This window comes from Cricetulus griseus, assembly GCF_003668045.3.
Source record: "Cricetulus griseus strain 17A/GY chromosome 1 unlocalized genomic scaffold, alternate assembly CriGri-PICRH-1.0 chr1_0, whole genome shotgun sequence".
Lineage (NCBI taxonomy): Eukaryota > Metazoa > Chordata > Mammalia > Rodentia > Cricetidae > Cricetulus > Cricetulus griseus.
In genome coordinates, this window is record NW_023276806.1 from 176,419,187 (window position 1) to 176,444,503 (window position 25,317).

The 25,317-nt window shown below is 35.0% G+C and overlaps 1 protein-coding gene across 1 annotated transcript in view; it reads right to left on the minus strand.

Moving 5' to 3' along the window:
- Sema3c (semaphorin 3C) overlaps window positions 1–25,317 on the minus strand; it is a 152,491-nt gene that overhangs the window by 52,167 nt on the left and 75,007 nt on the right. Inside the window, exons 3-10 of the mRNA XM_027393473.2 lie at window positions 24,542–24,702; window positions 23,371–23,433; window positions 14,395–14,514; window positions 7,362–7,452; window positions 5,440–5,559; window positions 3,938–4,080; window positions 2,647–2,761; window positions 2,019–2,088 (exon numbers count right to left, since the gene is read on the minus strand). Of these exons, the coding sequence (XP_027249274.1) occupies window positions 2,019–2,088; window positions 2,647–2,761; window positions 3,938–4,080; window positions 5,440–5,559; window positions 7,362–7,452; window positions 14,395–14,514; window positions 23,371–23,433; window positions 24,542–24,702 (883 nt within the window). The remainder of the gene's footprint in view (window positions 1–2,018; window positions 2,089–2,646; window positions 2,762–3,937; window positions 4,081–5,439; window positions 5,560–7,361; window positions 7,453–14,394; window positions 14,515–23,370; window positions 23,434–24,541; window positions 24,703–25,317) is intronic.

A 25,317-nucleotide genomic window follows, 5' to 3' on the forward strand; every position in this document is an offset into this window, starting at 1 on the left:
GCAATATGAGGACCTAAGTTCAGTCCCCAGTATCCACACAGAAAACAACAAAAAACAAAATTAGAGAAATGAAGTAAGAGCCCCATCAGGGGGAGAGGGAGGCAAGACTGGTCTCACCACCTAGCCTGCAGGCCTACTCAGTGAGCTGCAGGCCTCTGAAAGTCTATCTCAAAAAGCAAGTTGGATGACAACTCCTGAGGAAGAGCACCCAAGGTTTCTTTCCAGCCTTTATACACACACCATAGTTTCATGGGTACCCACACACACATGAATTGACATGGATGCCAATTGATGCATGTGAGCACATTTATGCCCCCACAAAAGATCCAAAAACCTTTCACTAAGTTATATTTAGTCATAAATTGGTTTAAATCCTTAGTAAGAATGACTTCCACTACCACTAGGTCAGAAAAATTGAAATCATGTTCCTTTACTTAATGTGGACTCCAAACTGGAAGCTTAGTAGAAACATTTTGCATAGAAATAAAGTTGTATTATTAACAATTAACAATAGTAGTTATAAGTGATATCTGCTAATGTTTAATGACTAAGCTAATCTTTGACAAATATAAACTAAAAAGTGTTTTATTAAAGTCAGTATTTTATTGAAAATTTTGTTATTGAACAGGTATTTTGCTGTTCAATATTTTATGAACTAAAGTGAGACTACTCATTTGCTAGAATAGTAGTTAAGCACAGTCAAGGACATCTGTCTAGAGTTCTTGTAGCATTAAACCTAAAAGACTGGTAACCAATATTCCCGCCAATTCTTTGATTTTGAAAAGTTCATAGCAATTTGCAATTGCACTACACTTCCTTTTTTCTTTTTCCTTTTTGTGGGCTTTGTATGAGTATGTGCATGTGTATACATATTGTATGCTATTGTATGCAGGCATGTGCACCTGGACTTGTGCATGCAAAAATCAAAGGAAGACAACAGGTGTCATCTTCTGTCACTACTGTCCTTATTCCCTTAACAGGGTCTTACCATGTAACTGTTGCCTGCCATTTTCGTGAAACTAAACAGCCAGCAAGCTTCCTAGGACCAACCTCTCTCCACCCCAAACAACACTGGAGCTATATGCAATGCCATCCATCACACGGCATTTGCATAGGTGTCAGGGATCTAACACAGGGCCTCATGTATGGACAACAAGATCTCTTTCTCACTGAGGTATCTTCCCAGGCTTTTATACCACATTTAATATTCACTTAGAAAAGAATGTTTGCAATCACCAATTTGCAGTTTTCTAAGAAATGAAAAGAAACCAATACAACCTTCCTTTTGGTCCAATAGATTTGGCTGGAGTACAAGGCTGAATACACAGTAACACCTTATACAATATTAATAAACAGAAATGTGCACAGAAGACTTGAAGTATATGTGCTTCAAAACACAATAAAGCTTCTGTGGGACTCCAAGAAAAACTAGAAAATATTAAACATATTTTGAAATGTGAAAATATTGTCATATTACAGAAAAACAGGACTGAATGGTCCAGTTTTTGTTAGCTTCTCATAGTCATCACTTTAGATGACTAAAGAAGTGAAAGTTATTTCAGTGCAAATCTAAACATGATTTAAAGTTTTTATTAGCTTCTCATAGTCATCACTTTTGATGACTAAAGAAGTGAAAGTTATTTCAGTGCAAATCTAAACATGTTTTTAAGTTTTAATAATGCATATTTGTTATACAAATTTAAATAATTAAATACATACACTTTTATGACTTGTATGTGTCAAAATGCAGGAAAGAAGCATATTCATCACCACCAAAACCTTCAATTCTGATCTTATCAAAATCATTTATTTTGTTATTTAAACAAAATATTGAAGCATTTTGCTTCTATAATTCATACCTTTGTTTCTCTTGGAGAGCAACATGTGATTGTTTAAAATGCTTTGGGAGCTATGTGGAAACATTCATGGAGACCAAATATATTTTAGTAATTTGCAGAAGTGAATAAAATGAGAGAATTCATTGTTTAACAGAAGAACTGTAGCTATTTAATATTTACCTGGATGTGGTGAAGATGCCATACACTAGGGTTGTCCTTGGATTGTCAGTTTCTAGCAGGAACACGTCCTCTACAAAAAGGAAAAGCACACTCTTTTAAAGTTTCCAAAATTCTAATTGCTATTTTGGATTACCCTAAGACAACAATTTCAGCTATGAAAATTAGTTCTCAGAAAGGTATTAATGGACAATCGCTCTAATTTGGTATAATGTGAAGATAAGCAGTTGTAATGAAAATCAAATGTTAGTCTGGCACTGAGGGCATTCATGAAGACCGCATCTCTGTGGAAATGATGGTGGTGTATAAACACTAAGTGGAAAGCCCCAAAGGGAGTATAGTATAGACTAGAACTCTGAAAACCTTAATTCACTAAGTCTGCAGATAAGACAAAGTGTGACCATGGTGTTCATAGTAGGAATGCCACACATATTTATTGTTGCTTGTTTCTGTGTCTCCTCAAAAATCTTTTCCTGTTGATACATTAATAGTAATTCAAAAATAATTCAACTCTCATTTTCCTTGCAATTCATGATTTAAAATTGCAATGCTGAGTCTCTCTGAGACTTTGCAAAGGAACACAATGCTCGTAAGTCCTTCACAAACAATGCTCACTCTCATATCCACGCACCTAATTCATCAAAGTGTGTCTCAGGGCCATCTTCATCTGTGACGGAGCACACAAGCCTTGCCTTTAAGAATGTGGTCCACTTGTTTACAAGACTACGTTGTCCGCCAGTGTCATTCTGAAACAATTTTGTAAGTAAAATTCAGATGAATGGAGAAACAATTGTGTATTAAAAATTTAACTAGAACTTTGATTTTTCACTTATTGTTACCTAAAGATTAGAAGGGATTATCACCAATCAAAAAACGCTAGGATCTATAGTATTTTATGATTGATCTTTCGTAATGCAATATCAATGAGAAACAGACTATAAAATGGAAATATAAGTATATGACTCAAGTTTTGTAATATATGACATAAATATTTATATATGGTGAATAAATAACTGTTTACCTCTTGCTGAAAAAAAATTGTTCTCTTAAATGTAAATGAAATTTACTGCATACAGTTATAGTTTCCAGAGTTTACTATGTTCAGGAGAGTGGGTATATCCCACATCAGAAGGCTCCAAATAGTTCTATTTTATCTCCATCTCCTCAGAAACTTCACTTAATACTTAGTATTTCTGAGTGGATGGCTTATTATATACATTTTTCCCAATTCACAGGACATGGCATTTTGTTCTACTGTTTATTGGTGACTTGTGTCTTCCGTTGTGTCCATCAGCCTTTTATTCTGCTAGCTTTGCTATATTGACTCAAATTATTGAGAAACAGCTGAGTCCCAGACAACAGAATATTGAAATATTTAAAGATAAATAGACACTGGATACTTCAATGAATATGTCTGACAAAGAAAATTATCACAAGTATATCAACAAGAGTCTATAAAGAGCCTACAGAAGAGTGCATGATAAATTTTATTCAGCGGTTTTATATGTAATGTTAATACACTGACATTTTGTTCTTTAAAATTAGAACCGTAAAAAAAAAATCTTAATTTTCCAATATTACAGCATCTTCACCATAACAATGTTTTACTGAGATTCAGATGTATTTTATTACAAGAATTATTTTGTTTTCTTTGGTAATTTACAATTTCTCGTTTGAACGCAACACAGCAAATGGAATTGCAGAATTAGCCAAAACTAGTTCTATGTTTAAAACAGCAACCAAAATATTTCCATGAAATGCAGAGTGATTGTCTCACATAAACTGTGAAATGCATGCTGTGCTAAAAATATTCTCTCTGTGTCTTATTAATTGGTAATAATAAATGATAAAACCAATGAAATATTGAAAATGCATTATATATCTTGAAGTATTTCTTTAAATAGAAATTTCAATGTTCTTACAGGACATATTCTTGCAATCATGGAATGAATCTGTTTTGTGCTCCTATTGTTGTCAGTCAGTTTTTCTTTGAAGAAGAAATACACCTTAGCATCATTTGGATCAGTGCCATCTGGGATCACATGTGCATCCACAAACATAGGTTCTGCAAAAGAAATATGGAAACTATGTTCTCATGATAAAAAGCTACCTACCAACTTTGAAAGAGATGACACATGCATTCCTTTCCCAGCAGAGGATAATTCACTGTTTAGACCAAATTTCAAAAAGCAGCGATTGTATATCAACATACCTCATGGAGAGTACCAAACTCAACAAATTATAGCTCTAGTGTGACAGGCCAAACTTTGTCTCTGTCAGAAGAACATTTAAAGAATATAGTAATGTTTCTTTGTACACAATGGAGTTTCAAAGAAATTGAATATTATTTTAGCAGTTATTTTCCATGGAATTTAAGGCTTATTTTATTTTTATGTTGGCTTTTAATTGTGGTGTTTGCATTCAAGTATATAAAATCTTAATTTATTGAAACAGAATAAGAAAATGGGAAAGAAGGAAGAGAAGGGGGAAAGGAGTAGGAAAGAGAGGAGAAATAGGAAGACAGGGAAAGAAGAGGAGGAAGACGAGATAGGAGAAGAAACTGTTGATGCAGTATCAAAAAAATATGTCTGTTTTCCCTTAAAGTACAGCAGGAGAAATGAAGAGAATATGTCTCAAGGAAAAAATGTAGTCAGTGTAGACATAGAGGTTTCCTTATTTCAGGAAGAAAACAACTTAGAATATTCTATTTCCAGATGTGCTGGTGGAATAATAGAAAGAGGCAAAAGACAGTCAATGCTTTCATATGCTGAGCTATCAATGAAATAAAATGCTTAATTGTGATGATTCATACTAAACTACATCATTAACTAAACAGGCAGTTGACAGTGTGCTTGCCCGTTTCCTGTGGCAAGCGATCAATGGCTTCCCACCTCTCTACATGACAGAAACTGATGGGAATCATACAGTAAAATCAAATTAGTCTCCTTTCAGGGTATGAATTCCTTATGACCTAGAGAATTTGAATCAACTAAACAAGGATTATCATAAAGTCATCATAACATCATACATTAAACATTAGTCAATTTTTGAAAAAGTAGTATGTAATATTCAATAATTTCAGATTATTAATGTAAGCAAACACAAAACATTTCTGCATATGATCCATTCATTATATTGTTAGGTCATGAATTTAGTAGAATTCTTCAATTTAGAATTATAAAAATATAAAAGTGATTACAAGGGCTAACATCATAATTAACTGGAATATATTATACATTTAACAAGTGGAGCAATGCATGACAGGTATCACTGATATACTTAGCACATAAAGTATAGAATTATAACTACACATGTGAAAGCCTGATACCTTAGCTTTTAACTACTTTTCCTATTATCAGTATAGAATTAAATGTCAGTTAAATCAAGATATCAATGAAGAAAATGGCAGTAAATGTTTTCTTACCACTTAGCCATTTTGAATTGTGCTGATCGGTTCGGACTGCATTCCTCTTAGTTAAACTTCGAAAAATAGCAGCATCTGTTCCCATAAAATCTATGTACATTCCTGAGAAGAGTTCCTCATCTACAAAAAAGGAGCAATTGTCAGAGATATTCTAATGCCTTTGAACTTCTATTAAGTTCAAGTAGGTTTAACAAATTATACTATCCTAATTACTAGAAGTGGTTTGTAGTTGTGAATTAGTTTCTGTTGCCCACCTAATTTTTGAAGGACTCATTTTAATATGCTCTTATTGTGATGACTCTTTAGTTATAAAACAAACTCCAAGAACTACTTGTTCTAATTTTAGCAAGCAAGTAACAAGCATGGTTTAAGGGTGATGTCATTCAAAACACAGAATCTTAATATTTTCATTTCTAAATCATAGGAAACGAGCTACAATCCTAACAGCACTCATCACATATTAAACATCTTGCTTGATATGGTGGACATAATAATTTTATTATTTTTATTACTTGATTACATAGAAACTACAATAATATTGTAAAAATATTATTGAAGAGCAAATTAATCATTCAAATTCTACATTTTGATCTTTAGAGCTAAAAGGTTCCTAATAACATAACACAGCCAGCTTTTTCAGCAATACTCTGTTGTAAAATGTAAATTAATAAGAAAGAAACCATGTCAAAAATTAACAAGTTGTCCAATTTGCCATAAGTGGACTGTTTAGTTATTTAACCTGTTTGTTTGTATCTGTTCTCACTAACTGTGTGTACATTTATAGTAATTCCTTTTGTACAGGGAAGAGTGCAAAATGAAATACTTCTAAAATGAGCTCATCAGATTTTGAACTAGGTCCCTACCAGTTAAGGAGCTGATATGACAGGCATCTTGTTATTAATTTCTCCTTCCCAGGAAGGACACAAAACCCATGGCAACATTTTCGAGGGTAATAACAATAAGAAGGAGACATTTTAAACAATCCAGCTGTTTAAACATTTGTTTAAATATCTTTTGTGTACATGCATACATAGATTTGGCTATTAAATCAATATAACACATAATTATTCCCCCATGTGATTAAAGCTCATTACTCATAAGAGCATGGATTATAAATCACTACTGCTCAATGTCATTGATAAGCACAGCTTTCAATTATATTTACTTACAGGATGAGGGATGAGTAAGATACTCAGGTTGGCTTAGAGCTTATTAATTATATTGAACAATGCACAACCAATTATACCTTAAACCTTACAAAAGCCTATATATCAAACTGATTTCATTTCTTGCCCCATTATTCTCAGTGCTTCTAATAGCAGATAGGAAAACTCTTGTTTCACTTTGTATGGGTAATAAATTCTTAAATGATAACACTTTGGGAAGAATTTTAAGAGAGTTTTCAGGATTTCTTTGTAGAGTTTTATGCAAATATAAACTTGTGACTTTTAACTTTACTCAAAAAATGTTGTGCTTTCTAATTATATTACCACTCACTCAGAGAACTTCAGGAATTCTGTGAGAAGTTCTGTATAAGATAACATCTTATTTCTTTGTAGTCCAACATTAAGTTCCCTAAATAGCAAATGACCACTGGATTTTCCATTAGGTTAGATGATGCAACTGTGTTTGAAAATACTGCCTTCTAATTCATAGTGTTTCTTGGCATTAAATGGTTAAAAGTATCTCATACATCTGTATTATTCAATGACCAAATAGAAATGGCAAACACAACACAGTGACCCACACAAACTATGAGAGGTAATTTTAGGGTTACAACCCTTTGGAAAGGAAAGTAAGTAATACTTACATAGATTCTTGATCTCATGGACATCTTTGAATTTTTTATTACAGTAAGTAATTTATAAGCTGTGTGGGTTCTTTGCTCTTTAGACCACCCTCCCTCTTCACTTTCTACTTACTGATCATAACAGATACAGTGTTCACATTGGGGTTGAAGGAGCATCTTCCTTTTCCAGATTCACACTTAGAGTCAATCATGAAAACTTGGTCCTTTGCAGCAGAAAAAGGTATCAGGTGATAATGATACAGCATAATAAGTACAACGAAATATAATTATACCTAATTTATTTGTAATGCTTGTTACTTAATAAAAAGATATCTTCATAAACACATTCTACTCCTGCATCTCCAATATGTATATTAAGACTCAGTTGTCCTGTAGGAAGAATCCATCTGTAAATTATGCTTTAACATTAGAAGGGCTAACTCCTATTCCATTTGAGAGCACTAAGAACTGATTCCATCTTGAGTTCTCATTAAATCAACATCATCAAAAGTCACTTGGAAATCTAAAATCATTATGTATATAATTAGATGTGGTTGTGGAATGCTAGCCAAAAGAAGAAAAGTAACCCAGTGGAATAATGTACACAATGGTTACAATGCTTCCAAAAGGAGACTTTTAAAAGCTAAAATTCTATGTTAATACTTGATTTTTGTATAATACACTGTACAAGATTTAAAATAACATACATTAAAATATCACCTGTTTGATTATCTGTTTAAAAAATATGGTCATCTGCTGAATACTTGAAGATTAGTGAAACCCTGATGATATTGTAAGTAAAACTACAGAAAAAAATAAGCAAGTTTACAGAAATCTTGGACATTGAGTAATTTATATTCTAATAATAAAATGAAAGCTAAAGAGAACAAAATACAAACATTGGTTATGTAAGATTCTGCTCAATGCTTAATAGAAACTGTATGCAGAGAGATGAAATAGGAATGACTGGAGATTATGAGGCAGTAAATTCAGTTGTGCTGAACTGGTGCTCGGAGAGCAGTACTTATGGAGTGATTTTATAAATAGAGGTACTGACATTTTTCATACAGTCTCTTACTAGAAACTATTACTACATCACAAGGGCAAAAAAAATGAACACTTTTATGGATTACATCACATGATGGAGAACTGTAATTATCATTTTAAAGTTTTTGAAAACTATCCTGAATAAATATAGTCTCATAATATTTTTAATGTAGAAATAAAATGACCAGAACTCTGTTCCAGAAATGACTGATTATATATCTGCTTTAGGAAGATTTGGGAAGGAATACATATAATAACATGCTTGACTCAAGAAAATAGGCTGCTTTTATTAAAACTATATATACATACATACGCACACACAAATATATATATATATATATATATATATATATATATATATAGAGAGAGAGAGAGAGAGAGAGAGAGAGAGAGAGAGAGAGAGAGAGGAAGCGAGGGAGACAGAGAGATTAAATAAATTTACTCCTTTTGGGGTGATAATACTACCAAAGGAGTCACAGACTACTTAAGGAAAACCCCAGTAACTGGCATTAGAAATATTCTTTTGAGTCATGGTTCAGAAGGGTCCAAGAGATTCCCCAAACAACAGACTCTTGATATTGCTCCTGGTTGTCTCTCAGAAGTTGGAAGTAAGTCTTTATTGTTGAAGATACAGCATGCTTAACTGACCCAAAAACCTTCTCCCTGAGAACTTGATTTCATGGTACCAGAAAGTGACACTCAAACTTCTAAGAGAGAAAAGCAATTATTAGCCCTACACAGCTGTAATTCCCCTGAACTATAAAAATGGCAAGATATCCTTAAAGGTCAAATAGAGGCAGTTATGTCTTTGAAGTAACCAACAGTTGTCTAATTGGACTCAATGTTAGCCATCTTAACTGGAGGGAAATCATGCCCAGCATTACACCTAAACAACCTCACAAAGTCAGTGTCATCATAGATTTTAGAGGAGAGTCCATTTCCACCTCTTTCCTAAACCAGTATAATTGCTGCCTGTGTTCTAAGTACTTATCCTTATACCCATGAACAAGAGTAGCATTCACCACTCATCAAAGAAGAAACTGTTTCCAGTAGAAGGAGATGATTACAGAAAGTCACAACTAGTCACAAAAATGCAGAGAATAATGGATCATGGGCTTCCCAGCCTCAACTGATACACTTACAATATAACTCCTGAATAAATAGTATGGAAAAGGGAGCAGGAGCAGAAAGATTATAAGAGACAGAAAGCTGGGAGGTCTGTTATGTTATCGCGCCTCCTTGTTATGATAGACAAGCTCTACTCATCAAATATCTCCAACATGACTGCCTAAACAATATATGAAAATTTCCAATGAGAGTTGTCATCCCAATATACGTAGGAGAAATTTCATAGGGCCTCACCCTCAAATGAAGAGCAACAAATGATTAACAGCTCCTGAGAAAAGGAGAATTTGTTTTCCCCTAGGAAGAAATGCTTTGATTGCTTACCTAATACCAAATAGGAAGCCCTAGAAACACACACAAGCAACACGGAAAGGGCTGGGCAAATTGTATTTATGTGTTTATTCATTTATATGTATGTGGGAAAACAATGGTTTAAAAAGAGGGGTCCAGAAAATTGAGAGGTTGTGGTAGAGGTGCACATGCGAGCAGTATCAGGGGGGAGAAGAAGGGGAAAATATTGTAAATATATTTTAACATTGAAAGGTCTGGGTACTAGCTCAAAATTATCTGACCTGTGATCTCAATGGTTATGGTGAAAACAATTACAATATAACAGAATTTGTCTGGTGACGATCAGAGTTTAGAGATTGGTGAGAAATGGCTGTGACTCAATAGCGAAAAGATGCATTCCGAAGTTTTGTTTACTTGATAAAAAAAGTAGAAGTAGTCTGTTTTTGATAGATAAAAAAAGTAGAAGTAGTCTGATGTAGTGGAGTGTATCACCAAGGCAACCATAGCTAAGTGGAGTTCAAAACAGAATCCAAATTCAGCCTCCTGACACCTAGTACATCTGCTTTCCAAAGAAAATAATTATAAAGACAAAAGAAAACAAGAAAATTTAATAATCTTGGTTGCGTTCCTAGAGCCAGGAACAAATTTCCCTTGATAAGCCAGTGTTGGCACAGGGGAAGTTGATGAAATAGGTACCAGGTGTTCTCCAATGGTCCACTCCTCCATTACTCAGCCTCCTCTTCTCCACGTGATCTTAATTACAGTCTAGTTATAGTCAACACTGGGAAACATGTGGTGAAATATTAATAATCTATTTCAAGCAGAAATATGATGCTTCAACCAATTTTCTAAGGACTCAATCCTACTCTCTCCCAGATCTCATGAATCTTCTTTCTTCCTTTCTGCCTTTCTTCTTTTTACTTTACAACATTAGATTCAATAGTTTCAATCTAGTAACTTTTGAGTGAGTTTTATGATAGCATTTCCATATATACTTGATTAACCCTCTTCTGACTTTATTCACCTGTCTCTGTGCCCCTCAGCCATGGGGCACTCACTTCCTCTCCTGCTTTCTTGATTCAGATATTCCATTGTCATCATGTCTCTTTCCCCTCTCATAATGTTTTCATATTCAAGGCCCATCTCCCCCTGACACACATATAACATTTAAACTCTATGATCTGCACCTGAGATGAAGCATGCAGTCATTTGTCTCTCTTCCTTTGATTCCAAACTTAATGTGACTAGCTGATTCAAGGTACTGCTGTTGTGACTTTTCTATCACAATGAACTATAATATAGAACTAAAACCTAACAAAACCCTTTCTCCATAAAAGTTGCTTTTGGTAGAGTATTTTTTCACAACAACAGAAAAGAAACCAAAATACAGTCCTCGGGAAGTGAAATAGTTGGGTCATAGATTGCTCTACTTTTAGTCTTTTGAGAAACCCCCATGGTGACATCCCTAAGTGGCCATGCAAGTTTTCATTTCTATGAGCAGTGAGTAGGACTTCAATTTCATCATTTATTCACTAGTATTTTTCTATGTAAAGATAGCAAACTTACTGGTAAATAAATTAGGGGAAATATCCCATTTGCAGAAGTTTAAAGCATACCTAGGTGATAAGCTTAGCCCTGGAGGGAAACGACCTCTACATTGAAATCTAGGATATTGAGGAGACAACTTGACAATGACACTCGAAAATTAAAAGACCTCCTATGCTTATGGACTAGCAGAAATAGCATTGTTTCAATGGCTTTATCTGATAGTGATTCTCAAGTTCAACAAAATCAAAATTCCAATGATGCATTTTGTTGAATTAGGGAAAAATTAACTTAAAAGTCACATAGAAACACAGAGGACCTGACTAGCCAAAGCACACTTGAGCAGAAAGAACAATGCTGAAGGTGTAAAGTTGCTGACATTATGTTATGTGTGGAGTCACAGTGACAAAACAGCAATTGAGCATCAATGTAGTCATTCATCAGTTTGAGTTATTGTGTGAAATAAGAGTTGTGTTTACAATATTTAATAAAGTCATGGAAAATGTGATTGAAATTTGTTAGGAAAAGCTACCCATCTGAATAGCTTGTTTACAGAGTAACTTAAAAACTTAGAGAACTGAGGCAACTTTAATGGAAAGAAATAAATTCTCTTGGAATTGAAATGAAAGTGAATGCAGGCGAATGATGGACCAGAGGAAACAGATGTGATGGGTGGCTCTGAGTCAGATAATTTATTGACAACAAAAAGTTTTTTTTTTCTCTTTTGAAAGAAGAGAAAAGCTACAAAAGGCTGCTAGAATGGAGTAATTTGATAGGGGATTTGCTTTGAGAAGCACAGGAATCATGTGAATATTCAGAGTCCTCTATGAGAATGAGGACCAATCAAGGTAAAGGCATCTGATGATGAGTGGTGGATCAAGGTTTACACATCCTGGAGTTGTGGGGAAAGATGATATATAAACAGCTGATGTAACTAATCACAGATGGGCCTGCTAACTTTTCTAGAGTTTACAGTAACATTACTTAAGCGCCTTTTCCTGATGGATTCTCCATTCCTGTGGTCTATGCTTTCTTGATGCCCTGATGCTACTCAGTTCTTTACCAGAAACAGAAGTTAGCAGGTATAAGATGGAATACAGAAGAGAAGAGGTTGGATTTTGATGTCACAGGAAGGTTTGTTTTTCAGATGACTAGCATCGATCTGGGAGGGCATTCACCCAGACTCACGCAGTAATGGAAGAGTGGTCAGGTTTCAGGAGGTGCATGGCACTCAGACATGAAATATGCTCATGAAATAGGCTCCAAGAACCAATGAATTTCTGTGAAGGTAGGTGGTTGAAACTGATGTCTCAAAATAAAGCATTAAAACCTATGCCAACCCAACTGGCTCACATTTAAATTGGTTTTAAATGTAGGAAAAGGCTATGACTTAATATTGTCAAAAGAGTTTAGCAGTAAATCCTATGCTCTAGTCCTTAAAAGTGCAAATTTAGTGATAAAAGTAGAAGATTCTTGCAAAACCAAACATTTGCATTGCACATTCCTTTCATGCTAGGGTGTCCTTTGTTTCAGACTAAGGAGAATGGGAACATTTACACTGTGTTTTGCATGCTGAGGATGTCTAAAATAATGTAAAGCTTAAATTCTTTGACATAGATTGATTATCAAGACAAAGGTAAAATTTAAAAATCGTCATGCCTTCCTCCTTGAATTGCTTACTAAGATTTCTACATGTTATTAGAAGACTGAAATAATGGGAATGCCTTATGCCTGGGAAATGCATCTTTTTAAGCAAGACTAGTGTGGTTCCAGTTCCCCAAAGGGTTTATAATTATTTCATGCTTGTTTTCCAAAGGGGATTACTTTAGTCAGACTTTCTAATTAATGTTTGAAGAGAATAGTGGGTAACTCTTAAACGAGAAAACAATTTCATTTGAAATCAGTGTTCTGAAAACTGCCATGCTATTGTTGACCCACACAGTAGTTGTATGGACTTCAGGGTAGTGCCTGGCAGATTTCAAATGCCTAAAGCATTAGTTTATCTAATCAGTTGATCACAGGCATGTTTCCCTAATGCTCATTTCAGTGCACCCAATGGCATTCTCCCAAAAAGCCTAACTTTCCCTTTAAGAATAATAACATATCAGTAGCATGTTGAGCCTCATTTAGAAAAAAAAAATCTGAAAAAAATCTGAGGTCCAATGATATTTAGTTCATCTTTAATGATATTTGATTCATCTAACTATATATGTTTGTATAAATTACATGCCTAAATGCAATTCAATAAAATAGAGTGCAGAGGAATCTTTGTCCAACTACATTAGCAATAAAGTATATTAATTTTTACTCAAGAAAAATAACTTTGTAAAGAATATTAATAGCAATATTGGTGTGTTTTTCCCCATAATTCTGAGCTTTAGAAGCCAAATAAGACATGACCTAAGATTTGGATTTTCTAAATTTAAGTTAATAATGAACTACATGTAGCTTCAAATAATTTAGTTTCTAAAATAACCATTTTAGGTGAAATAATGCAGATGATTGAAAGAATGAATACTCTTTAGATTTTCTGCACAGCCCTAGTGTTAGCAGCTGGGATAAAAGGGCAGCCTTTGATATCACAGTTCAAACCCAGCCAGCCTTATATTTGACTGTTTATTAGCTGACTATATGACTAATATTTAGCAAATACCATAACATAACTACTCATAACATTTTAAACACTAAAAGAATAAGGTCAGAATGAACTAGCACAGGGTAATATTAGTTTTAAGTGAAAGCATGGTTTGTCAATTTTTAAAGCTACTTTTCAACAAAACATTTCATACCCTGCTTTAAACACATCTTAAAGTATATATCCATAGGTTATACTAAAATTAAAGTATACATAAGAATAAATACATACTTATGAAAATGAGTACTTTAGCACTTTATATTTAATACAATTATAAATTTAGAGTTATCCTTCATTTTACAATTCCTATGCTTAGAAACAAGTAAACATATGCTTAATTTGAAAGCCAAAGAATTCACCTTAGCGTGTCTTGGCAGACAGAGTCAAAATGAAATATAGTCATATGTTTGCAAGAACACAAAAATATTTTACTGTCATTAAATTCCCTAATTTTTAACTCTGAAATACCATCAGATTTCAGATGCTAACATCCAAATGGACAAAGTGAAACAGTCAGGCTTACCTCGGATCTCCGCCCCCTGTTTAGGTAAGTGCACACGGGGCTGAAAGCTCCGCTTCCACAGACATACAGGTGAGTGCGGTTGAAGGTCTGAATAACACGGACGAAATTCCCACAGCCGTGCTGGCCAAAAGAAAGCAACAGTTAATGAGGCCATGGCCTATTAAACCTACAGTCACTCTGTTAACCTGGGATGTGGTGTGGCAGGTGATGATATGGGGACATTTGCTCTTGTCCATGTCTTGGAGAAACTGTGTACAAACTTGTAAATGCCATCCGGAAACACTTATTTAACTTACGGAAATAAGAAATCAAAATGTTGAGATTTGGCTACTCAGCAATAATTACAACCCTATTACAGAAAGAGTGCCTCAACTGAGATTTGCCCATTGTAAGCCAGGTGATTTCAGAACTCAGGGCATTTTTAGTGAAGAGAAAGAACAGACAAAACCTCCTATTCTCACAGAGGTTAATAGAACAAACACTGCTGTTACGATTTAATGTCTCGTAATTCTAAGATTTTGTATGAAATGTTCTTGACACTTCTATACATCTGATTTAGACATGCTTACCTGCACATTTTCTTTCTATCTTTTCAATGCTATTGTAAAGAGACATCTTTGAAGATACAATACTAAAATAACTTGGTTTATCTCATTCATTTGTCTTGGTAACAAGCAGCCTACCTTACGTATCAGTTAAAATGATTTCCTCTCTTATTGAAGTGCTTCATATGCTTTTTTGATGTTTTGTTTATTTTTCACATGTATGTGTAGGCTTGTGGTTGTGTTTGTGCATGATCACACACGTGTGCTTGCATACTGAGACTTTGTTATTGATTTCAGTGTTTCTCCCTCCATCACTCTTCTTGTTATTCACAAAGGCAGAACTTCTCCATAGATGCCAAAATTCACTGATTTGCATAAGCTGGCTGGATCATCTGGGAGGTTGTGTCCACCCTCTGAGCACCAGAAAGACAGGTGGCCAGACCAGGGTTTAAGCTAGGTGCAGCATAACATTCAGGTGGTTTCTCTGGATTTGAACTCTGGTCCTTATACTTGCCAATTTTGTTGTAAGTTCTTTTACTGTTCAACTATGTTCCAAGTCAATCCCGTATAAATTTTCATGCTCTAAAGTTTAGAGTTTGTTTTACAAGCTTAATCTTTTATGTGATCCAGTTCAGAAATGCAGGCATACAGAGGGCACCCAGAAAGGTGGATCAATATATAAGGTTGCTTGCCACCAAGCCTGAAGATCAGTTTCATGCCCAGATCCTATGGTGTTAAAGAAGAAAACACCTCTTATTTTCAGACCTCCACTTCTGTTTGCACTTGCTCACACAGATACATACACACAACAAAAGCAAATAAACAAATAAATGTAAAAAAAACTAATAAAGACATACCATTACTTGTCTGCTCTAGTTTTCCTTAAAATATAACACACACACACACACACACACACACACACACACACACACACACACACACTACAAACTACAAAGCAATTTGAAATCAAGTTGTGCTCATTCACATTCCATATTATCATTAACTCACCATAGTAACCACAGCTACCCTATCCAACTGAGAAATGAAAGTCACCTCAGAACATCTCAATAGCTGCTGCTTCAGTGAAGAAGGTGGAATCGTTCTCTATACGCAAAGTCCCCAGCAAATGTGTTCTTCATTTTTCTCAAACCTGTTTTTCAACTGGCTCCAGTTAAACTAAATAGCCAAGGGTGTCATTGCTATACTTCTAAATTAACTGTGACCTTGCAGGAATCTGTAAGTTCCCTGTGGCCAAATTAATCATCCCAAACTCCAACACCGATGTACTCATTACTTTCGTTGATTATAAGTTAATCAAGCCTGAGACAGAATGATGTCCCCTTACAAAGTCATTTTCTCTCAAAGAATTTTATTGAACGTAATTTTATCATTTGAGATGTAATTTGTTTAATAAAGACTGTAAAATATATCAAATTTAATACAATGTCTCCCTGGATAGTCTATAATACAAGTCTCTTTTTCATGGTTTCTGGGTATGTTGTGTATCTACTATTTAAGTTATTACAAAGTATAACAAAGCAAAGTGCAAAAAACAGAAGCTAAACCTGACTTAGAAATTTATAATATTTTATATATTGCATCATTTTTGTTTGATATTCATTTTTATACTTGACAAGTATATATTTCCTTTTGTGATGGGAATTTTAAGCACATATTGTACTATGTATTATCAATAATCTTTAATTCTAATGTCAAAGAAATTAAACCTTAAAGTCCAGACTATGCACTTTATTTTAACATTAAGACAGTAATAATCTTTGTTAAAAATACAGTGCTGTATCTTGATACCTGTGTTTAGATGTACCAGCAGATTTATTATATAGCTAGACATGATAACATAATATTCCACAGAAACTGAAAAAATTGAGAGTGGTATGCATGTATCTATGTTAATACTCGTGAGCAAAGAGACCAATGCTTATTGTTTTTCTTTATAACTGATATGTGCTGCATATACAGTATATGTTTTTTAAGGACTTACATGAATTTATTAATTTTTGTCCTTTTGAAACTTAGTCCCCTTCAGAAAAATAAACCTTAGAGGCTCTTTTGTTTTTAATTTGTCTACATTTACTTAGGCAGCTACTATAAGAAGATTTCCAAACACATGTATAATATTAATCCATACTTTCCTGTATGTTATCATATACCTATGCATTAAGAATCCACACTTTTCTCTTCAGCAATTGATACTTATACAAACAGTATTTGTATGTTAGTAATGTTTTTAGGCCTCTCCCTCCATGTACCTAGATTGTCTTAACTCTCATAGCAAGGTTTCAATTAACTAGCTGAATTTCAGTGTAGTTATAAGGAAGTTGATCTCTAACAGAGATTAAATAGAGTTCTTAACCACAGACTGAAATTTGGTCCACTACGACTGCCCAGATTTTCTGTAGGGGGTTTTTACTATCACTACAAATTCCTAACTGTCCCACTGAGTTCATCTTCTGCCTCTTTTTCCACAGAATACAGAAAGTGATGCTGAACACTTGAGTTAGTCACTGCCAACCCATATTTTGAGCTCTGCTTTTCCATTGCAGAGCATCAGTTTCTGACCTTATCATGTCTGAGCTAAACTGTTGTGTAAATTCCCTTCAGTAAATGTTTGTTAAGGCACTATATCTAGAGTTAGCAACACTTCATTGTCCAGACAACTTTCTCCTTTCAAAGAAAGGAGAGGAACATATATATCAAGCTGTTTTAGGATCCATGAAGCCATCATAGTGCTATATACTAATACATACATGAATACATTCATACATGAACTCAGTGTAAAGCTTTAGCAGACATATAATTTCATCTGGGATTTGCAGAATAATCTTGACAGTAAAGATACATAAAGAATGAATTTTCCCAATGAAAACTTCCTAGTCAACAAACAAATGCAGGTGGTTGATGAAACAGCACCATGGCTTTTCCAGAAGATTTGGATTTTGTTCACTAAACCTACACTGAGTGGCTCACAACCATGTATAGCTCCAAATCCAATGTCTGGAACATCATCTTTTGATCTCTGCAGGGAGTTATGCTCACATGAACATAACCATACATTGACACACACACATACACATAATTAAATATAAAAAGTAAAGTAAAAAGAAAACAAGTACATGAGTTAGTGGATTTTTTTGCAGTGCATGTTCTAGAGTGGTGAGTGTAATACAGAATCCTGTGTCATGAAACAGGAAGCAATTGGATTGGTCTGTCATCATGCCATTGCCTTCACATAGGCAGGAGGGACACAAATAGGAACAAGTTCAGAGACACAAGTGACCTGGATTCAAACCCTGCCTTCAGCGTTTTCTACATGTTATCAAGTCAGTTATATAGGTTTTTCTATGATTCAAATTTCTCACTAGTAAGATGGCCATAGTAACATTTCTTTTGAGCAACATGTTAACAAAGCAGTAGCAACAGTTTGATTTGGGCAGTCCATCTGTACTTCCCAGGTTAGTACTAATCCTGCTCATAATATTAATATGTAAAAGATTTTGTATTGGGGACATTAGTAGAAATAACTACCAAAGATGCCTTTTTAATTTTTTGAGATTCTGATTTCATAATTTCCTTCTTCTCCTTTGTCACTCCAATCCTTTATATATAACTCTGCCTTCACTCTTTCAAATTCATGAACTTCTTAAAATTGTTGTTGTGAATGTGTGTGTGTTTATGGTATGTGTCTGTTTTCAGGATGACCATTTGGTATTTAATAATTATTTGGTGTGTTCTTTGGCTGTGGTTGTGATTTCAAGAGCATTCCCCTATCTGCATGAGTTGATGGACAGGTTGTCCAAGAGACTCCAAAACATTGTGGGATGTATGTATGTATGTATGTATGTATGTATGTATGTATGTATGTATGTATGTGGAGATATCAGTCCATCATGGTGTAGAATGCATGGCAGAGTGACTCTGTGGTTGTGGGAGCTTGTAGCAAGTGTTTACACAGCAAAGACAAAGAATAAGACAGAGAAGTCTAGAACCAAAGACGGGTACAATTTTCGAAGGCAAGCCTCTGGTGACCTATTATGTCACATGGACCCACTGCCTAAAGGCATCATAACTTTCAAAATAGTGCCACAAAATGAAGAGTGAGCCCTCTAAACAGAAGCTTGCAAAGGGTACTTTAGAGCTAGATCAGAACACTAGATATCTTTATACTGGTTCTTGCCAGGTAATGAAAAGTGTCATTTCCATCCTTGACTGATGAGAAGGCCATCTTGAACCAGTTCAAGCACTGTGCCCACAGTCTTCAAATTGTATGATTAAATAAAGCTATGCCATTACTTTATAGAGTTAACTTTGATCAGTTAAAGGACTAGAATAAAATAGCTTGTGTCCTCTTTAATTGAGTAGAAAAATGCTGTATTACCACCATAATAATTTGCTCTCAGTAAAACTGTTTATTGTAGAATATTATTTTTATCTGGTATAACATTTAAAATGCTGCTGGATTCAACTCTCCTGCCCCTTGTCTTGGAAAAGTGTCTCCTATATTACTGGCAGCCCTTCAGCTAGCTCTTCTTGATAATTTTGTGCCTCTGATCCAAGAGCAGGTGTTAAGGATGTGTGTTATCATGCTGGGCTCACATGGTGTTGGATCTGGACACAAAGAATGGCTTCCATTCTAGGCATGAACTGACGGTCTAGGTACATTCCTATCCCCTCCTTAAAAAATATGTGTATTTATAAATTGCTGTCGATTTCTACAAATGAAATTTCTGAAATACAAATTCTGGTGTCTTTGTGCTGACTAGATTTTTACTGCTTCTTTCTGTTTCACTTAAGAGATGTTAAATACATTTAAAAGAAAAGGAACAAGGAGATATTATTCTGAAATCCACATATTTGCTATAGACACTGTTAATCTAACAGCCTTAGCAAACTCATCATCTACCATGTCACATTGCTCCTAATAAACTCTTTGAACTGATTCCCTTGTTTAATTGCTTTCCTCGCTATTAACTCAGAACTAGTTTGAATTTGATGAAGTTTCTAGATACTGATCTGGGCATAGTGGATAATGACATTTGCCACACAGTGTTTCCAATTAGTGCAGAGAGACATACAATTAAGGACTGATGTGGTAAGTGGTAAGGTGTTTCAGCAACACACACAGGAGGAGCACCAACCCAAGACTGCTGGGAGAGGAGTTCCCAGAGAAGTAGCCATTGTATCATAAGTAGAAAGGATCAGAAGACATTTCAAAAGCCAAAGCTGCAGAGTAATTGGAGTTGATGAACAGATGCAGGATAAACCAAAAGGATGGGGAAATAAAAGAGGGTTTACCTAAAGTGAATCTTCCTGTGGTTGATATAAAACATGGGCTAACGTTGACAGATCTAGCTAATATGGTTTCTGCCAAACTTATAAAAGCACACTTTGCAAAAATACCCAGCTCCATTGTTGTCCTTTGCCTTGTGTCTCCCTAGCCCCACTGTTCTTTCCTGGGAAGATATGCAATTTCGCTGTGAAGGTCAGGATGTGGGGCCGATGTCCTCCACCAGACAAAGGCCATCCCACTCACAGCTGTAAAACTCGGAACACATTTCTCATTCTCCTTACTCACTCCATTTCTTAATCTTTAGATCATGGCTGTTTTCAATTTCTAGCTGGCATAACTCTGCAGCTTTCAAGATTAGGATGGAACACTTAGAACAGAGCCTGGTTTGTTCCATTATATTTGAGTGCTTTTTCTCATAATCGTTACATATATATCTCATCCGTTCTTGTGCATTGCAAAGCCTCTTACATATACTGCCTTGACCTCATTAATATCTATGCTCTTCACAGACACTGGTTTATACAACTTTTAAAAAAGTCAATAGGGGCGAACTGAGGAATAACTATGAGAAAAGGATGCATACAATCAAAACTTGTGAAACTCTCAAAGGGCCAATAAAAAATCGTCAACTCATGGGTCTTAAAACGTGAAATGCTATGAAATATAGTATATACAGTAGGATGGCAACTACATCAACAGTGTGAAGACATTTGCAAATACTTGGTGCTAATGAAAAGCACAATAAAACGTATTATCTAAAGAACATTCAAATATTGAACATTCAAATTGAAAGAACATTCAATTCTCATTGGTGTGTTCCACTGGCCTTTTCTCCTGAAGTCAGATTAACAGGAGGTCTCTGTAAGGGTTGCATATGTAGGACATGAGACACATTTGTTAGGTACTCTCCCCCTAAACAGATAAGCAGGTAGTTGTAAGAATTTCATAGATTATTATTTCCCAGAACTCAACATTCTATCTGGAAAAGCAAAACCTATCGTATTAATTCATAAAAATACATGGAAGAGATCTCTTTATAGATGACTTCTCAAGAGTGCAGCTATTGGCCATAAAGAAGAATTAGCAATACCCATGCTTGATATTGCAGAATAGTAAAATTACGGGGAAATGTAAGCATGTGCTGAAGTTTTATCAAATATATTTTAATTATCACATGCAAATAACAATGGGGTTTTTATTTCACCAAAAGGAGAAAGGGCTCAATTGAAGTTGCTAGACACTTCAGAAGAATTGGGGTCACTCTTTGGAAAGTGAATATGCCAATGTATCTACAATGGACATACTCTTTCTCTAGCAATTGCTGTGAATTAGAAATCTATAACTTCCTGAACAAAGCATCAGAAAACTCAGTAACATCGCCATGGGGTATTAGTGTGGTGAAGCACAACACCACCGTCAGACATGCATCAGTGGAAAATGTCTTCATTAGGGAATGAAGGAGAATTGTTCAGCTCATGCCCAGTTATTGAAAGAATAGCCTAAGGAAAACATCATACTCCATAGCACTGCACCCCATAATGTTTTTCCCCTGGAAGGCCATCAAAATGTACAATTTTTTTCTGGATGTCCACCCTGCAGATTTCCTTTAGATTGTAATGATGTTTCACGTTTCTTCTCCCTTTTTTAAGTTCTGTTGATGTGATGAAATATAAAATTGAATCTGTAAGACTCACAACTGAGTCACTCCTGGTAATGGTTTCCAAGAACACTTGTGGAATGCTATGCAGAAATCTTCCCCTTTACAGAAGTGGTTGTCAACCTTCCGAATGTTGTGACCCATTAATACAGTTCCTCATGCTGTAGTGACCCCAACCATAAAATGATTTTCAATACTACCTCATGAATATAATTTTGTTGCTGTTATGAATTGTGATGTAAATATCTTTGTTTTCCAGTGACCTTAGGTGACCCTTGTGAAGGGTTGTTTATCCCTCAAAGCAGACAACTGCTATTCTAGAGACTTCTATTGGCATGACTTTCTCCAGTCTTTATGGAAGTTTATATCTGAGAGTGTCTTGAGAGTCAGTCATACTGAAAAATTTCCTTTCTTTATGGATTAGTCTCCCCCATGACTAACTTTTCCCCATATTCCTCTAGAACACTTACTTTCAAGGCTCCATATGGACATTAATACTCTTTGCTCTTCTTTTATCTACTGCAATGTGGTCAGTCAAACTTTTCTGAACACAAACACATATGATCTCTTCAAACTTCGATGGATATGTGTAAATATATTAGATTTTATACACAATAACTGTGTTTCTATTACATTCATCGATATATATATATATATATATATATATATATATATATTTGTGTTCATCTGGAAATCAATGTAGGTTCTTTGCTTGACCCATTTAAGGGACTCTAATTTGCACAAGTGTTGCACTATATGTATATCTGTTTTGATTATAGTTTGTGATGTTTTTTATTTTTATTTTTATTTATTATTTTTGTTTGTGATGTTTGAATTAACAAATGTACCATTCATCACTGTTGACTTTTTTATCTGGAATGGGTAGGCTCATGGCTATTTTTCCACCAAGAAACTCAGGAATAGTTCCCAGGATATCTGGGAGTTACTCTAGACTCTCACATTATCGTTACTGCAGCAGCCTGCTGAGAATTCTGCAGGTTGTAGCCACTCGGAACAAGGTTTATTGGTAAAATCAATCATGAAAAGTGTCTGCATTAAATAATAAAAGCAAGGCAGCAAAGTTTAACCAGTAGGAATTCTAAAGTAACAGATGGTCTGAGAATTCCAGTCCCATTACATTCACATTTTCAATATCTGTCCAGCCAAAGAGCTCCAATGCCACTAATCCAGTCAGCTCTCAAGCTACATACAAGTGAAGACTAAGTAGTTGGTGGATGTGTGTGTGTGGGGGGGGGTGTGATGTGTGATGTTTATGTGTATGTGGTATGTAGTGTGGGTGATGTATGTTATGTGTATTTATGTGTGTATGATTGTGTATGTGGATATAATATGAATGTGTTAGGGTAGGTGCATTTGTATGTACGTGATGTGTGTAAGTAGGGTTCTGTGTATATATGAATAGTGTATGTTTGTATGTGGTGTGTGTGTACTCTTCAACTACTTACTGTAGGATCCTTGCCAGCCATTTTGCACTCTTCAACTTTGATTGTTGATGCTGGCCAGAAAACCTGCTCAGGAAGAAACATAAAGTTTGTACATTCTCATTCAGGCACACAGCAACCCAACATCCTTCATTTGCTTTTAACCTCCTGATCTCTTCAAGGTGTTACTGTCCTTGTTTTCCAAAATTCCCCTTTTACCTTCTGAATTCCAGCTATTGGGCTATTATGTTGTTATATAATTTGCTGTTTGCTCATAAAATCAGTGTTTTCTTTAACAAAACCTGTTCCATAACATGTGCAAATTTATAATTGTATATTTAAATAAGTCATTATAAATACACATATGCAAAATACAATGCATATTTTGCATTGCATTCCAGTCCCATTACAGTCCCTTTGGATGTCTACTTTTACCACCAGTTTATATCATTATGAATTATATTTATGCATCTATCTTAGCTGAATATTTTACCTTTGGTAAACAACACAGCCAGACTGGCAGGTTTACTCAAAGTGAGCCTCCATGTATTGCAACAATGTAACACATGAAATGAAACCAGTCTCTGAAACACTGTGAAGCCATCTAAATCACAGCTGGCAGAGGACAATACATTTTGAGTCATCAGCCTTTAATACAAAAAATGCAAAGTGTACTGTTTCTAATAAATTTATCATCAGCACAGTTTTACTCCTTTACTCCATTGATGCTTAGTTTTGCTTCCTTATTGTAAAGAATGATAAATGTAGTTATGCTTATTCAAATATCCATGCAGCTAATAGCCTCACACTCTGTGGAGTACACGTAGAAGATATGGTTCTTCTTCCTTTTCTAACCAGGATTTTCATGGTACATTTCCCCCAATACACCCCTTTTTCTTTTGATTAGATGAGTATTGAAGGAGTGGGGTTTTTTTCATTCATTTTTCAGAGTTCAAATCGATTTTCAAAACTTTTGAAACCAAATGGAGGAATTGGACTAAGTATATTTTTCAACTGTGACGTAAAAAAGTAACTCCAGTGTGTGTGTGTGTGTGTGTGTGTGTGTGTGTGTGTGTGTGTGTGTGTGTCCATGTGTCTAGTATTTTCTGAACCAATACATAATATCTTCAATGTATTTAAATTCTTTTCAATACCTATAATGTCAATACTTCCCTCACTAAAATGACAAACTTACACTCAAAGGTTCTTGACTGATATTGTTGATATTCAAGGAAAGGATGTGATCTTTGCTCCCCACATATATCCGGTCTTGATCTTCATCCATCAGTAATATCCTGTAGTCTAACTGGTGGTGGGACAGGCTGAAATATTCAGAGGTCTTGGTTTCTCGAAGCTCTGAAATAGTGAACAAGAAATGGTAAGCAAAGTGGTTCTAAAATTCTATGATTTTACTGAAAGGTTAATGAAAAAAGAAAGAATACACATAAACCTTTCTTCTATGATAGTAATGTTCTCAAGTGCTACTTATATCTTTAGTATAGCCAACAGCTAAAATGTGAAACTAGAATTAAGGCCCACTAAATAAAATGGAACTAACCCCTAGTACTGTAAACGTTGCCACCTACTTGCCACTTGAGAAGCTGCAGATTCTAGAGGAGAACCTACTAATGCCATTTCCCTAAACTAATGTAATTTCTAACTGTATTGTAAATACTGTAGTTCTCTCTCCTTTTCAAATAAACTTTTTGCAACAGATAAAGACTACCACAGAATGCAAAGAACAGGTGTTCAACCCTAATCAATACACCAGAGGTTCAACTTCTACGCCTAAGGCAAAGAGAACATTATAGAAGAGGAGGAGGAAAGATTATAATACCCGAAGGATCAGGATGCCTGTTGCCAGACAGTACGATATAGACAAGGGAAAATTTATCCACGGGCTGGCAACAATACAGTTGCCTGGACAGGAGTGCATAACAACACTTACTGTCTTTACAACATGAACTGAGG